Source organism: Mirounga leonina, unplaced genomic scaffold, assembly GCF_011800145.1.
Source record: "Mirounga leonina isolate KUSES-001 unplaced genomic scaffold, KU_Mleo_1.0 Mir_166, whole genome shotgun sequence".
Classification (NCBI taxonomy): Eukaryota; Metazoa; Chordata; class Mammalia; order Carnivora; family Phocidae; genus Mirounga; species Mirounga leonina.
In genome coordinates, this window is record NW_023270418.1 from 34568042 (window position 1) to 34583340 (window position 15299).

Below are 15299 nucleotides of genomic sequence, written 5' to 3' on the forward strand. Positions count from 1 at the left end.
CGACTGGGGGACGGGGCTGGATTCCACTGCATTTACCTATGAGCTTTTAAACTGACCTTCCATCCTTTTTCCCTTTTGGGTTCATTCTCACTGCTTAGAAAACACTAAGCTGGTTGAGGAGAGCGCCTGGGGTTGAAGAGGAGAAAGGGATGGGATTGCTTGTGCAGGTGTCCCTTTGAAGCTCTCTGTGGCCCCATCCTTAGCACCCCAGGACCCCCCAAGGCCCGGTTAGATGGGCCTGGTGTCAGCAGTGTGGTGGCCCCTTCTCGGCTGCTGCCCCCTGAACCCTTGCCAGGGGGGCCAAGGCCTTCAGCCTGGGGGCCTACTCCCTCCTTGTCAACTGACAGAAGCAGGGTCCCCCTCATTTGGGGGCCCACCCAAGTGACCAGGCAGCGAAGGACTCCTGTTCTCTGTAACAGCATCCCACAGACCGGGCAGCTTAAAGAAGAGGGATTGACTATCTCCGGGTCCTGGAGACTGGAAGTCCACGATTCAGGGCTGCCTCCCGGGGAGGCTGGGAGGGCGAGTCTGGGCCAGGCCTCCGCATCGGCTGCTGCTGGTTTGCCGGCGATCTTTGCCATTCTCTTAGGCTTGTGAAGCGCTCACCCTGCCTCCGCTTCCACGTTCACACGGCATCTCCCTGTGTTCAAGTCTGTCTCCAAATTTCTCCCTCTTCCAAGGACACAGTCGTAATGGATCAGGGCCCACCTTACCCCAGTGGGACCTCATCTCTGCTTGATTATATCTGCAATGACCCTATTTCCAAATAAGGCCAGCTTCTGAGGTCCCAAGTAAGTCCCCCTAACTGAGGTGAACTTTGGGAGATGCAATTCAACCCGTAACTCCCTCCTAACCCAGGCCCGAGGTGAAGCTGCTTGGGCTACCGATGGGTCCGGACTGACCCGAGCACAGCCCGCCTGCTGCAGAAAACACATTCTCCTCGCCAATCTGTTTTAAATATTAAGCACCAGTGCCTGGATGTCTCCTTTCTTCTTCTTCTTTTTTTTTTTTTTTAAGATTTTATTTATTTATTTGAGAGAGAGAGAATGAGAGAGAGCAAGAGAGGGAAGAGGGCAGAGGGGGAAGCAGACCCCCCGCCAAACAGGAAGCCTAATGCGGGACTCGATCCTGGGACCCCAGGATCATGACCTGAGCCGAAAGCAGTCGCTTAACCAACTGAGCCACCCAGGCGCCCCTCCTTTCTTCTTTAGGGAGCATCCGTCAATAGCGTTGCAATGAGGGCTAGGTGGGTATGATGCTGCCACACCTCCCCTGCTACATTCCCGGGGCACGGTCACCACCTGAACCTGCGTCCTCATTGGTGACTTGGGAGCCATGGTGCCACTGGCTCTGTCCCATTCACATCCCTCACCAGCGCTGCCCGCGAAGTCCCAGAAAAGTGAGCCACTGCCCATGCCCTGCAGCTCTCACTCAGGTGACCCCCCCACTGCCATTGTCGGGGGAGCAGGGGTGGGGGGGCAGGGAAGGCACCCGGTCCAAGACGGACCTTGGCCACCTACTGGCTGAGGACCCGGGCAAATCCCGTCTCCTCCCTAAGCCTCCAAGTCTGCTTTCTTAGGCAAAGACAGGAACGCTCAAGGCTTTGGTGGCAGGTTGCAGCAGGGATAAAGGAGTTCAGAGAGTCCTACCTGGCATACAACACAGATGTTCAGGACTGTCCGCAGAGAAACACACAGCTGCACGATGGAGGGACTATTTTTGGAGTTCTCAACAAAGTAAACCAGTTCCTCTCCCCCCCCCCCCCCGCCTCATGTGCACACACACACGTATGTACAGTCCAGCCAGAACAGGAACACACACACACACACACGCATTAGCCTCTTCTTTCCATGCACACAAACCACCTACTGCTTTCAAAAAATAGCAATTTTCCAAACCAGGGGATTAAAATGCATCTTTAGCTTGATTCCTCAGAATACAGTCTTACATTTTAAAACAGTGATTTGGCACAGATGCTGCTATCCTCCCGAGCAAATATGTTTCCAGTAAAACCTGCAAGTGTCTCCTCAGGCTGCGTTATAATCTCTTAAATAACAAAGTAGAATGAAATACTTCAATGTTTCGGTTACACAAACGCCCACTCGTCCCACAGCGGAGCTGCAGGGAGGCTCCTGAGGCAGCCGTCGGTTTTCCCCGTGGGTGAGGGGGCGCCTGGCCAACGGAAGCCCACAAAGGTGCGGATTGAAAGCGGGCCTCCCTCTGAGCCCCGACCCCCTTCTGATCTGACCCCGTTCGAGAGAATCGGGGAGGGCTGGGCCTCCAGACACCAGCCGGGCAGAAGCAGGGGAGGCGCAGGGACGGGGCCAGCACGGGGCCGGCCGGCCCGGTGGACGCTCTGCACCTGCTGGGCTGGCCGCTCGCCCAGAGCCCGCCTGGGGCCGGAGGGTGGACGGCCTTCTCGGCGCCGGGGCTGGCGATCTACGCACGGCCTCCCCGGGGCCGCTTCCTCTGCCGCCGCCGCCGGCGCTGGGTGCCCTCGCCGGGGGGCCCGGCGCCCCTCCGGAGCAGCCGCACCATCTCATGGTCCTTGTGGTCCAGCACGCGGGGCAGGAACAAGGAGGACCTCTGGGTGCGGCGCGTCTTGAAGCCCCTGCGGGGCCGGCCCTTGCCGTTCACGGACACATACCACAGTCTCTCGGCGCGGGGCGGACGCTGCGCCCCCGGGCCGCTGGGCATCGTGCGGTACAGCCGTGAGGCGTACGTGTTGTAGCCCAGCTCGTGGATCCGCTCCACGAACTCACACTCGGCGTTGTAGCTCTCCTGCGGGGGGCAGAAGGCCTCGGTCAGCCGCTGGGGAGGCACGGAGGCCCCACGGAGGCCCCCACGGAGGCCCCCACGGAGGCCGGGGATCAGGGTCTTGGGGACCGACTGTCCCTTTGCCAGGTCGCCCTCTCCTCCTCCCTCCTGCCCGGTCCAGCCCTTATCTGACCCATGACACCCATGCCTAGGCTGTGCCCGTCCTCCCTCTGAGTCTGGTGGACTTGGCCTTCGGGGTTCAGCTCCTCTGCCAAGGTTTCCTGAGCCCCTGGGGAGAGTGCTCCCCCAGCTCTGTCCCCCGAGCACTGACTGGGGAGGTGGGGCGTCCCGGCTCAGGGACGCGTGGCTCTCTCAGCAGAGCAGAGACGGGGCCTGTCCTTGATCTCTGCTGGCGGCAGGGACATAGGCAGGACATCTGGACACAGGAGGAGGATGGTGCCCCAGACTGCTCTCGGAAAATGTGCATGAAAGAGAGAAGAAATGGACACTGGGATTTGGCTGGGTTTTCATGAGCCTGGCTTCTCCATTACACTTGAGTTTAGGTCCTGGCTCTGGGCCTTGAACTCGGAGAGGGGCTGTTTTGGCCTCGTGGTCCTTGCCCCAGGCACATGGAGCAAAAACCAGGAGCCCAGCCCCAAGCCTGTGCTCAGCAAGGGCACAGACACTGTTGTTGTCAGGGCGGCTCAGGGGTGGGGGCGCCCACACAAGTGGGGTGTGGAGGAGACCGCTTCAGAGGCAGAGACAAACAGGGACCTGTGTGCTTCTGGGACAGGCTGGGAGGCGTGGGTTGGGCCTGGGTCTCTGCCTTCTCAGAGACAGGCATCCAGACGGAGAGACGCAGACTCGTAACTCAAGGGGCTTTCACCAACGTCCCTTGGGCCGCCTTGTGGAGTGCCTCCAGGTCGGGGGGGGGGAGGTGAGTCTGACTTACACCAACCCAGGTGAGGCTTCGGTCTGAGCTGTAGGCAGGTGGGCATGCCAAGCACCCCCGGGGCTTCCCTCCTCACCCCATGCCAGGGGGCAAGGCTGGGGAGCAGAGGAAGGTGGGCAGAAGGAGCCCAAGACCCTCATGTCTCCATCTGCGGAGGGGAAAGGGGGCTGCTACTGAGTGCAGGTGGCTCAAAGGGCCCCGGGCCCATTCTCAGGAGGGCACAGGCTGGTTGGGGCCTGACCCACGGAAGGGACAGCATGAGACCTGGAAGGGCCACAGGATGCACAATGGTCAAGCACCAAATAGGGAGAGGTGGGCTTTTCTGATGGGGGCATTCCAGTCTGGAGAACCCAGCAAGGTTCCAGAGGCTGCGGTGGGAATGATGGTGGAAAGTCGGAGCAGAAGGCGGTCTGGGCAGCTCCCCTGGGGGCCAAGGCACCTGGGGGATAACTTGTGGGGAATGGGGAGCTCCACGACACTGGAGGCCACGACAGCAGTGGATTCACAGTTGAGTGAGATCCTGAAGCAAACACCTAGCGGAGAGTGTGACCTACGGTAAATGCCCACGGCACTGGTGAATGAAGGAATAAATGCCTGATGGATGGATGGATGGATGGATGGATGGATGGATGGATGGATGGATGGATGGAAGGAAGGAAGGAAGCCATTGTTGCAGCTTCTCAGCGACAGCAGACACAGGTAGACTCTGGCCCACTGGGATCCCCCAGGTCATGTTTTGTTTTGTAACCCAAAGCCCTGGGCCTGCCCCCACCCACCCTGGGAGAGGTGTCAAAGTCCTTAGACTTCCCCTTCTGATTCAGCCCTCCCTGCCCAATCTATGAACTTCCTCGGTGTGGATGGAGGGCCCTCCGGGACCAGCAAGACCTGCATCATCACTGCCAAGAACAAGAACTCCTCACCGGGGCCCCTCTGCATAAGGAACAGGGGTGTCTGTAGGTGGTCTAAGGTCATTTGAGGAACAGAAAGTCCATTCTGCCCACTGGGCGCCAGGGGCCCAGGGCTGAGGCTTTTGGAAACCACAGTCCACCTCAAGAAAAAGTCAGACCAGCCCCGGGCCTGAGAGTATGTCCTTATAAGCCACGACTGGTGTCTGCAGACTCTGGGAACACCTGCAGGAAACGCTGGAAACCAGAGGGTCCCTGGCTTCTATTAAGCAGCCCCTGGGTCAGAGAAAACAAATGGGCTCATTCCAACTCTTGCATTTCCTTTAGCAGAATAGCAAAAAAAAAACAAACAAAAAAACCCAACAACAACAACAAAAAACCCCCCAAAAAACAACAACAAAAAAAACCTATGATAAAATAAGCAGCTTAAAGGAGTGTTTTCCTGCAACTCTTCCCTGATCACACTTTGCCCAACTTCCAGACAGGAAGGGAGAGGCTGGTGTGTGGCCCCTGCAAACAGGCTCAATGGAGAGAGGGGACTGCAGGGAGAAGGTCCTCGGATTGTGTTGTCTAGGTTCCCTGCAGATGGAAAACCTCTCATTGCCCAAGAGGGTATCAGCCGAATTGCACGTAATGACTAGTTGGAGGTAGCAAATTTCCTGGTTACATGCATTTTACTCCATGCATCCCCGCCCCGGCCCTTGGGGGAAGGACATTGCCAATGCCCACAGAGTCACAGGACCCTTTTTCTGTTGTGGGGGCCCCAGGCGGTATACAGACTGGGTTCCAAATCTGTGTGCCTGGGACACGGGTCCTGTGTCCCTTCCTCTAGGTTGGGTCCTAAGAACTAACAGCTCTTGCCTTTCCACCCTGGGGAGAACTGGACATGCCATGCCCTGCTTCCCCGCCCCCCAACCCCTCCAGGAGTGCTCTGCTTGAGCCCACAGAAAAGCTTTGCCCAATACACAGTCACGCTGTGCCCTAAGGCTCACCAGGTCCATTTATATCGATGGAAACTTGGGGGTAATCTCTGCCTTGCTCTCAGCGACCTTGAGGGAAGGGCAGTAGCAGGGAACAGAGAAGGTCTGGAGGAGCATTTTCTAACCCAAGGGCGCTGGAGAACTTAAGACAAGTCTCACCCCCAGTGGGGTCCTCCCCGTGGGCCATGCTCCAAGCCAGCCAACCTGGCAGCTGCCTCCTACAGAAGCAGCTGGAACAGCACTGGGTGTCAAGACCCAGGGCCTGAGATTCTGGTCCCAGCTGGGGTCCTGCAGGTCCCCATGCTGCTGGACAAAGCATTTTGCTGCCCATGTCCCCTCTGTCCCCCGATGAGATGTCCAAGGGAGATGGCTGCCCCACACATGAGTGCCCGCGGGAGAGGTCGGACTCACCGAAGCATAGAGCCGCCCCCTCTTGTTCATGGCCAGGTACCGCCCCGAGAAGAGCCCCTTGATGGCCACGATGCCCACCTCCACCGCTGTCATCTCCAGGATACCTGGGAAGAGTTGTGAAGGCTCATCACTCCCCGCACCTCCCACCCAGCCCAGTGCCGGGGGCTGAGGGCCCAGGCTGGGCGAGGTGAGGGCACCACACGCTCAGGTGGGGCAGTGGGGGGGATGACCTGGGAAGTTCAGGGGAAGGAGAAGTCACCGGATGGAAGGTGAAGCAAGGGGAGCACCAGGGAAGGCTGTTCCAAGGAGGAGAATTCAAATACAACTGCCATCTCTACGTGCTGAGTGCCAGGTGCTAAGGTCCTGCAGGATGTCAGTTTCGTGATCTGACAGACCAGTGAGCTGGGACTGCTGAGGTTAGGTGACTTTCCCAAGACCACACATATGTGTGTGAGCTGGAATTCAAACCTGGGCTGCAGACACCAGTGTCCAATCTCCAGCGGCACAGCCCCTGCTAAAGGGTCTGAGGAGTCTGGGGCAGGGGCGAAGCTGGGGCCCTTGATGAAGCCAGTGGATAATATAATCCACGCAGTGCATTGAGGGGGCCACCCAAGCTCACTGGCAATGGACCCGGGCAGGAGATAATTGTCCAGGGCAGGGTCCAAGCGGGATACAGGCTCTTAGCAAGAAGCGGGGTTAGACGCTGGAGCTCACCGAGGGGAGCTGCCCTGGGCTCTCCCACTCCCCACTGCATGTAAGGAAGTTTCAACCTCCCCTAGCCTTCCTTCTGGATGCAGGAGTGCTTTTTCACCAGAGGTCCTGCAACAAAGGCCCGAGTGGGGCCACTGTGCCCCACCCAGAAGGGCCAAGGGGCGCTGGAGCGACAGCGATGCCCTCTGGGGTGGGGGGCTCTCTGGGCGTGCCCCTGGCCCCCAACATGGCAGCAATCCCAGGGCCCAGACGCCAGAGAAGCAAGCGTCTAGATGCCGGACGGGTGCAGCCGCGGACGCGCTGCCCTCCTCCGCCTCCAGGCTGCCTGCCTTGGATACCCCGAAAATGTTGATGCTCTGTGACTCCGAGGGGGAGACTGGATTTGGAGAGCACCGGGGTGTTGCTGTTAGAGGAGCACGGGCGCTCCGGCAGCCCCATCCTGCGCACAGGGACGGGGACGCGAGTCCCCAAGGCGCGGCTCCAGAGGCATCCTCCCACGACGCCCTCTCCCGGGCTGCGACTTTCCTAGAAGAAGCAGCGGTTTCCCGCCGCCGCCTTCAGTCCACCGCGCGGCTTCCTACCCTCGGGGCGGGGGCGAGCGCCTTGGGATGCAGCAAAGGAGCCCCGGACCCTGGCCACGCTCCCATGCTCCCCACTGCGTTCTTGCCGCGCGGGGAGCTCGGGCCTCCTGCTCCCCATCAAGCCGAGCTGCTGCAGTCCCCTGGCTTCGCGCTCCTCTCAGGGGGGCTCAGCACGAGCCAGGGTCCCCGCGGCCAGAGGAGCCAAACCCTGGAGCCCCGCCGGACTCCCGCGCGAGCACGGTTCGGGCCGTGGGGCGGGGCGGGAGCATACCTGTGTCCCCAGACCCAGGCGGAGGCCCCTCCGTGCGTCTAACTCGTATCCCGCCGCCCCCCACCCCGAAGCGGCGCGCCCACCCTGCCTTTCGCTCTGCGGCCCAGGGCAGAGGTGCGAGGGCTGCGGTCTGGCCCGGGGGCATGGTTCTCTCCCGGCGGCGGCAGAGCCCAGGAGCCCCGCTCCGGCCCGGGGAGGGTCTTCCGCGTGGAGGCCGCGACTCGGGGCGGCCACCTGGGCGACAGCGATCAAGGAGGGCGGAGCGGCCGGCGGGGCGCCCCGGGGTCGGCAGGAGGAGGAGAGGTCGCCAAAATAATAAAGAAGATGATAAATGCCACGTCCGGAGCCTTTTCTCCGAAAAACTCAAAGGGCTCCAACTTGTCGGGGCCACAGAACCCAGCCGAGCGGGGAGCCCCGGGGCTGCCGAGCACCGTCCCCTCGGACTTGAGACCCCCAGCTCCCCTCGCGCTGCTCTCCCCGACGCGAGGGGACGGCAGCGGACCCCGGCGGGCGCCCTCCGGCCCGCTTTCCCGGGCACCCTTGGCGCGCCAAGCCCTCCCGGGCGCTCCTCCCCGGGGACCGCGCCGCCGCGCCGCGGGGCCCGACGCTCACTGTAGGCGCTGTTCTCCAGGCTGCCGTTGACGCGGCCGCTCGGGTGCAGCTGCAGGTGGTACTTGGTGGCGCAGTAGAGTTTGCGGCGCCGGGGCGCCCCGCCGAGGTGCTCGTAGACGCCGCCGCGGCCGCCCGCATCCCGGCGCAGCCGCGCCCCGGGACCCGCGGCGGGCCAGCCGGGCTCCAGCAGGCTGAGCAGCAGGATCCAGATCAGGCCCATCGTGGCATCGCGCCCGCCCCGCGGCGGCGGCGGCTGCAGGCGAACGCGGCGCCCATGGAGGGGGCGGCAGCCGGGCCGCGGCGAGGCGCTCGGAGGCGGCTCCCGCGCCAGGCCGTGCCGACTCGGGCTCCGCGTTGAGTGGGGGAGGGGAGGGGAGGGCGGAGGGAGCGGGGTGGGGGGGGAGAGGCGGGCGGGAAAGACGGGGGAGAGAGGGAGAGGCACCTCCTTTAATTTTCACCCAGGATCGGGTGAAATTTCCGTTGCTGCGCAAAGCGCTCAAAGAAAAGACGGTTCGGCAACAAAAGGCCGACGTGGTTCCCCGGCGGCGGCGCGGGAGGGGCGGGGAGCCCGGCGGGGCGCGGGGTTCGGGCCGGTGCCGCCCGCGCACACTCGCCCCCCGCGCAGCGCCGTCGAGCCGCGGCTCCGCGCCGCCGCGCGCCCCGCGCCCCCGCGCGCCCTCCCGGCTCTGAAAGGTCCCTTCCCGCCCCGCCCCCGCCCCCTCCCCCAGGCCAATTATGCCTCCGAAAATTATAGACCGAGGCCTCGAGGCGGTCGCCCCAGGCCCTGTCACCCCCTCCCGCCCCCCATCAATCCCCCGGCACAATGGGAACGCCGCCGATGACTGATGTCCGCGAAAGCAACTTGCGGGGAAGTCGCGCTGACAAACGCCCATTAAAGGCGGCGCATAATGAAGGGGGCCGCGGAGGGCGGCGGAGGGGAGGGCCCGGGCCGCGGGCGCGCGTGGGGGACCCCGGGGTTGGGTCGGCGCCCCGGGCTCCCTGCTGGAGCCAGGACGCTGTCCTCGGCGGCCCGAGGCGTGGCGGGCCGGGCCGGGAGGTGCTCTGTGGTGTCGCGCACGGCGACCCCGCAGATCCCGAAGGCCGAGGCTGGCGCACGTCGGGCGGGCCTCGGAGGGTCCTGTCCCAGCTGCTGGGGAAGTGGGAGGGATTCGGGAGAGCCAGAGAACGGGGCACAGAGACAGACAGCCCCAGAGAGCAAGAGACACCGCTGAGGAGAGAAAGACAGGGCGAAAGAAGAGGAGAGAGCGAGCGAGAGAGGGACGGACATACCAAGAAGCAGAGACAGAGACGAGAGAGCCCGGGAATGATCTGAGAAAAGCCTGGAGAGTCTGGTGACCACAGAGAAAGGAGAGGAAAGAGGGGGGACTGATCGGAGGGGGCGTATATCCGCGCTGGGGTGGGAGCAGCAGTGTAGATGCCCCTGGGGGGCCCCTGGACTGACTGGGGGCCCTATCCCCTAGGGACCGCTGTGAAGAAGGGCTGTGGATATAGTGTTGGGAAAAGCCACAAGCCCCGTCCCTTCTCTTGCTCCCTTGGCCTCCACCTCCAGCAGCCCCAGGGCCAGAAGCCGGTCATATACAGACATGCAGGCTCAAGTCAAGCAAGGGAGCTCACCCACGGGGGCCAGGGGTCTATTGGGCTCCGAGTCTGGGAGCTCTGTGGTGAACTGGGTGGGCTGGCATCCCTCGTTCTTTCTACAGGCGTCAGGATTTGGGACCTGGGTCTTTTCCCAGGGGAGGTGCAGGTGTGCAGGGTACTGGGGGGACTCCAGTGAGCTGCAGGAAGGAACACACCCCATTGGGACATTTCTTACCATCCTGGCCTGACACAGTGAGCCCACCTCAGCATGCACAGTGCCCCAGTGGCCTTGGGTGGGTGGGGGGGGGGACTCTCAGGGCCCCACCCAGTACCTCAATCCCTGAGGACGTGGCTCTAGGCCAGAGTCTGTCTAGTCAGAGCCCACAAACAATCTAAAGACCAGGCCACTGATGGTTAGAGCCCCAGACTCTGAATGAAGGTCCCTGCTTGACAGAGGACGGAGCACAGCCTCCAGGCAGCCCCCAGGCAGCCCCCAAGGACAGAGCCAAGAGGGGAACTTACTCACTGGGGCTCCACCCCCAGACCTGGCCTGGGATTACATACAGTAGCCCCTCAGCACATAGTCCTTGCATGAATGGGTGGCTCAGCCACTTCCTAGGCATGTGGCCTCGGATGTGTAGCGTGGCCCCTCAGAGATGCTGACTTCTTGCATATAAAATGCCTCCAGTGGAGTGTAACTCAGCAGAATTAGCCCCGCAAAGGTCTCTGCCACGGGATCGGCACAGAGCACGCCCCAGCAGTAGGGGACCGTAGTTTCTTGTGCAACCAGGATGGCTTTGAGGGCGGAAGAGGATGGTGTTAGCAGTCATGCCGGGACAGCACGCACCCATGGCCTGAGGTCCCGTCTGGAGGACCTGGCTGGCAACACGCATTTTTGTCGGGGTGACTTCTCCAAGGCAGTTAAGCTCCCTGGGCTGGGTTTTCTCCTCTCCCCTGGCGCCTGGCACCAGCGTCCACCCTGCAGTCAGAGGGAGCTGTCTAAACCACGCCCCCCCCGCCGCCTTCTCCCCCTGCACCAGCTCCTGGAAGTGCCTGCACCCCAGTCCGCGGCCCCAACCTCTCCCTCCAGGCTCCAGCTTTTGCTCACCCAACCTTTTCATCTAGAGCTTCCTGCCCCCAGGGTGTCCTGGCCCAGGCAGCCCCCCAGGCACCCCTTCGCGCCCCGGGCTACCAGGCCCTCAGACACCCGGCCCGGCTGAAGGAGGGATGCCTGATTTCGCGGTGTCTTCCTGATCTCATGCTCACAGTCGTGCTGGGGTGGGCTGGGCTGTGCTGGGACAGCTGCACCACCCACGTTACGGCGACTTCCGCCCCTCCCCCTCCAACATGGAGCCAGGTGGGGGGTGTGTAATGTGGTAATAGCGACCCTGTTAATTGCTTCCAAATGGTCACTGCTGCCATTTGACTAATTGGTCTCTTCCAGACCCCGGCATGGGCACCCCTAGGCCTGGTCCCAGCCCCTGCCTCACCACCAGCTCCCAATCCCTGAGATCTCTGCTCTGGGTGCCCTCACCCCCAGATCACCTCCCAGCCCTAGCAGGTACCCGGGTCACCCCCTGGGACGCCCCTGGGTCCAGGCCCCACACCTCTAATCCCTCACCCTAGAAAGGGAGCCAGCAAAAGGGACAGAGAACAGTGTCCTGTGATGTGGTCCCCGCCTGCCAACTGGGGTGACTATCTGGCTCCAGGCCCCAAACTGACTCTAATTAGCCCCCAAGAGTGGTGGGAGAGGAACCTGGCCTGAGTGTGGCCGCCTGGAGCCGGTGGGCCCTGGAAGCCTGCAGGTGGCCCTGCTCAGCCCCTCTCGGAGACGTCACACAACTGGGAGCCCAGGGCCTAAGTGGGGGTGTGGGGTGGGGGCGTCTTTTCTCTCAGTCTCCCCTTTTTGCTTCTGGCTAAGTTGGAAACCAGGGAGCAGCAGAGGGAGTATTTGAAGGCACAATGTCTGCACCCGTTCTCGGCCTGAAAGACTCTGGGAGGAGCAGCGGGTTGCCCTCCTCGCTCTAAAGGGGAGGACTTGGTTCCAGCGCCAGGCAGGAGCCCACCAGTTGGGGGGCACAGCTCTCCCTCAAGGGTGCTCCTGGATGGCACCTGGCATTTGCCATTAGCCAAATGTCCCGGGAACCCTGGGCTAGAGGGGTTGTGGGGCTCTTGGTCCCCCAGGGGGCTTGAACCCTGCCTGGGCCAAGTACGCAAGCTGCTGGGCACAGGCAGGTGCAGGACGCCCACTTCCCTATGTGCTCGCAGGACCTCAGGCTGGGTCCAGCTTCCGAATGGCATCATAGGCCAGGAAAACCCCAAGTGCACAGTGGCTCCCCAAGGAGGCAAATGAGAGACCCAGAGGGGGTTTTGCAGGCTGGAGGCTTAGCACTGCAACCACCCAAGCCGAGTCTCCTGAAAATTTTATTTATTTCTATTTTTTAACTTTAAAGAGCTCTACTGAGATATAATTCACATACCCTGCAATTCACCCATTTAAAGAGTACAACTCGGTAGCTTTTAGTTTGTCCACAGAGCTGTGCATCCATCCTCAGAGTCCATTTTAGAAGCTTTTCTTCTCCCCAGAAAGAAGCCCCCTGCCTTCAGCTAACATCCCCTATTCCTCCATCTTCCCCTGGCCCCAGGCAACACTCATCTACTGCCTGTCTCCCCGGATTTCCCTGCTCGAGACATTTCATCTATGTAGACTCACATAATATGAGGCCTCTTGGGTCTGCCTGCTTGCGCGTCTCAGAATGCTTTGAGATTCATCCATGCTCATCCACGTGTAGCGTGTGTCAGGGCTTTGTTCCTTTTTAGGGCTGAGTACTATTCCATCTTATGGCCATTCCGCATTTGTCTATCCACACCATTCATCTGTTGACGGACTTTGGGGCTCCTTCCCAATGGTTTGGCTACTGTAAAGCTCCAAGTGAAGTCTGCAAGGAGGAAGAGGAATTCTTTTGGGATCAAGGGGGGTGGGCACACACTTCTGGTCCTTGCCCATGACACCCAGGGCAACCTCAGGCCTGTGCACCCCTCCGTGCCTGGCATGGGGCAGCCGGCGTGACCCGGAGCATGGTCTCCAGGCACGCTGGCCTGTGTCTGTGATCTCTGTGTGCCCCAGCCTCCTGGTCTGTAAGAGGAGGGACAGAAACGCCCACTACACACACCGTTGCCCCTTGAACAACTCGGGGTTACGAGTGCCGACTCCCCCCGGCCTTTGAAAATCCAAGTAGAACTTTTGACTCCAAAACTTAACTACTAACAGCCTACAGTTGACCAGAAACCTTACGGATAACATGGACAGTCTATTGACACTTTGTATGGGGTACGTGTCATAGACCGTATGTTGCCAATAAAGCAAACTAGAGGAAAGAACATGGTATGAAGAAAACTGTGAGGAAGAGAAAATACATTTACAGCACAGTGCTGTGTTTTTATATAGAAAACACACACAAGCGGGCCCGTGCACTTCAGAGCCATGTTGTTTGAGCGTGTGAGGGGTCCTCTCCCTGGGTTCTCCTGGGGTCATCCCTCCGTGCGTGTCTGTGTCCTGATCCCCTCCTCTTGTAAGGACCCCGGTCACATGGGATCAGGGCCCATCCTATGGACCACATTTTATCTTAATCACTTATCGAAAGACCTTATCTCCAAATACAGTCCTTCTGAGTGCTGGGGGTTACAACTCAACATAGGAATTTGGGGGACACAACTCAGCCCATTAGAAATGTTAACAATGAGGTGTGCCCCAGGCCCGCGGATGGGGTGGTGTGGAGTGGGGGCTGGTCTGTGAGCCTGATAAGAGCTTTGGGAGCAAACCCACACCCACAAAATCACCCCCCGCCCCACCTGCCCTCTGGCCTTGATGCGTGTGGGTCCCTCCACCCCTTGCATCCTTTCCTTCTAGAAACTCCTGCTGTTCCTGCAAGACCCAGTGTATCACACCACACATCTGCCGCCTCCCCTGCTCCCACGTGCCATCTGACTGAGTCAGGGCCCCGCAGTCTCTGCCTTAGTCCCCTGAGCTGAGAGAAGCCCGAGGAGCTGGGCCCTGGGATGAGCGTCCCAGGCAATGGGCTGACCTGGCCACTGGACATGGGAACTTGAGGGGCCTGTGTCCCCGGGACCGGCCATGCACACCTAAGCTGTGGGGACTCCTACAGCTCTCAGCCTCTCCTGAGGAAGTCTGAAGGCCTCCAGCCCTCTCTAACGAATGCTGGCCAGGGTAGCTCTGCAGACCACAGCCCCGTGAGCACAGGCAATTTCTGAGGAAGGCACTTTCCCTTCTCCCTCTGAGCCAGGTCCAGCCCCACCTGCCCCACAAATCAAAGTTGAGCCCCTAAGACGTGGCTGCCCCAAGCCCCCCTTGATTTTGTGCTGGCCGGCCTGGGCTGGTGCCGAATGTGCCCGTGCGGCCGGAAGCCACAGTCCAGCAAAGGCAGTGGGGGGAGCGGGGTCAGGAAGGAGCAGGCCGGGCACACGCTTTTGTTAACGAGAAACGTTTCTCATTTCCCAACTTGGAGACCAAGCTGGTGCCCCTTCCTCACCCCCAGCTGCCCTCTTCAACCTCCCGTGTCCATGGCCACCAGCTGTCAGGCCCCCTGACATGCAGCTTGCAAGCCTGCTGTGTTTTCGGGGTGCAGGCCACACCCCTTGCTCCCGCTTGGGTAGTCTGGCCGCAGCCCGTCTCTCTGGGTCCTTCCCTGACCCTTGGCCTCAGCCAGTCACTGTGAACGTCTCCCAGTCCCCCGGAGCCGTGGCGATGTCCCTCCTCGGGGACTCTGCTGGCTTCCCCACTGCTCTGCCCCCACATCTGACTGGTTTAGATGCTTTTGTACTTGGCGATCCAGTTGAGAGAGGCCCTCCTTGGACAGGGCGTCCCTGCACCCCCTCCTCTCCTGCCACTTCCTCTGGTTAGGCCAAGGGTCTCCCCTCCTCTCGGGTCCCTGCCTCGTGGAAGGACAGCTGCAGGTCAGTCTCACCCACAGGGCTGTGGGGTCCAAAGGAGGCCAGGCTGATCTGCTTTTCTCTGCTTCCTCACTGCCCCGCAGACGATGAGTGAATGAACGAGTGAACGAATGAACGAGTGAACGAATGAATGAAATTGCAGCATCCCTTGGCCCGATGCTGTTGGTCATTGGAGGGGCGCAGTGGAGGAAAGGAGGTTCTACGTGGGCCCTGCCAAGGCTGGCACATGGGGCGCAGGCGACAGAAGAGTACCGTCCCCTCCTGCTGCCTGGCAGGGTGCGGTGGCCCCCCTGGAGGCCCTACTCCCAAGAGGGGTGGAGGGGGATATCTGGAACATTCCATCTGGCAAAACTCCAGAAAAACTGTAGACGAGGAAACACCCCATCCTAAGGACTACACACCAGAGTGTATCGCTGATCCGAAGACACTTTTCAACCCCGAAGGAGTCCGGTGCAGTGAGCAGGATGGGGCGCAGGCATGTCCTGTGGTGTCGGGGGGATACGCATACCAAGGCCTTTCTGCAACCGTGTCCCCTTGCTCTAGGGATCC

At 60.9% G+C, this 15299-nt stretch overlaps 1 protein-coding gene across 1 annotated transcript; it reads right to left on the reverse strand.

Moving 5' to 3' along the window:
- Positions 1-2439: 2439 nt before the first annotated feature.
- Positions 2440-8400, reverse strand: FGF3 (fibroblast growth factor 3). The gene is made up of 3 exons (XM_035013760.1): positions 8181-8400; positions 6006-6109; positions 2440-2781 (listed from the first exon to the last, which is right to left on the reverse strand). Exons 1-3 carry the CDS (start codon positions 8398-8400, stop codon positions 2440-2442), a joined length of 666 nt encoding a protein of 221 aa, XP_034869651.1.
- Between the last annotated feature and the right edge of the window lie 6899 nt (positions 8401-15299).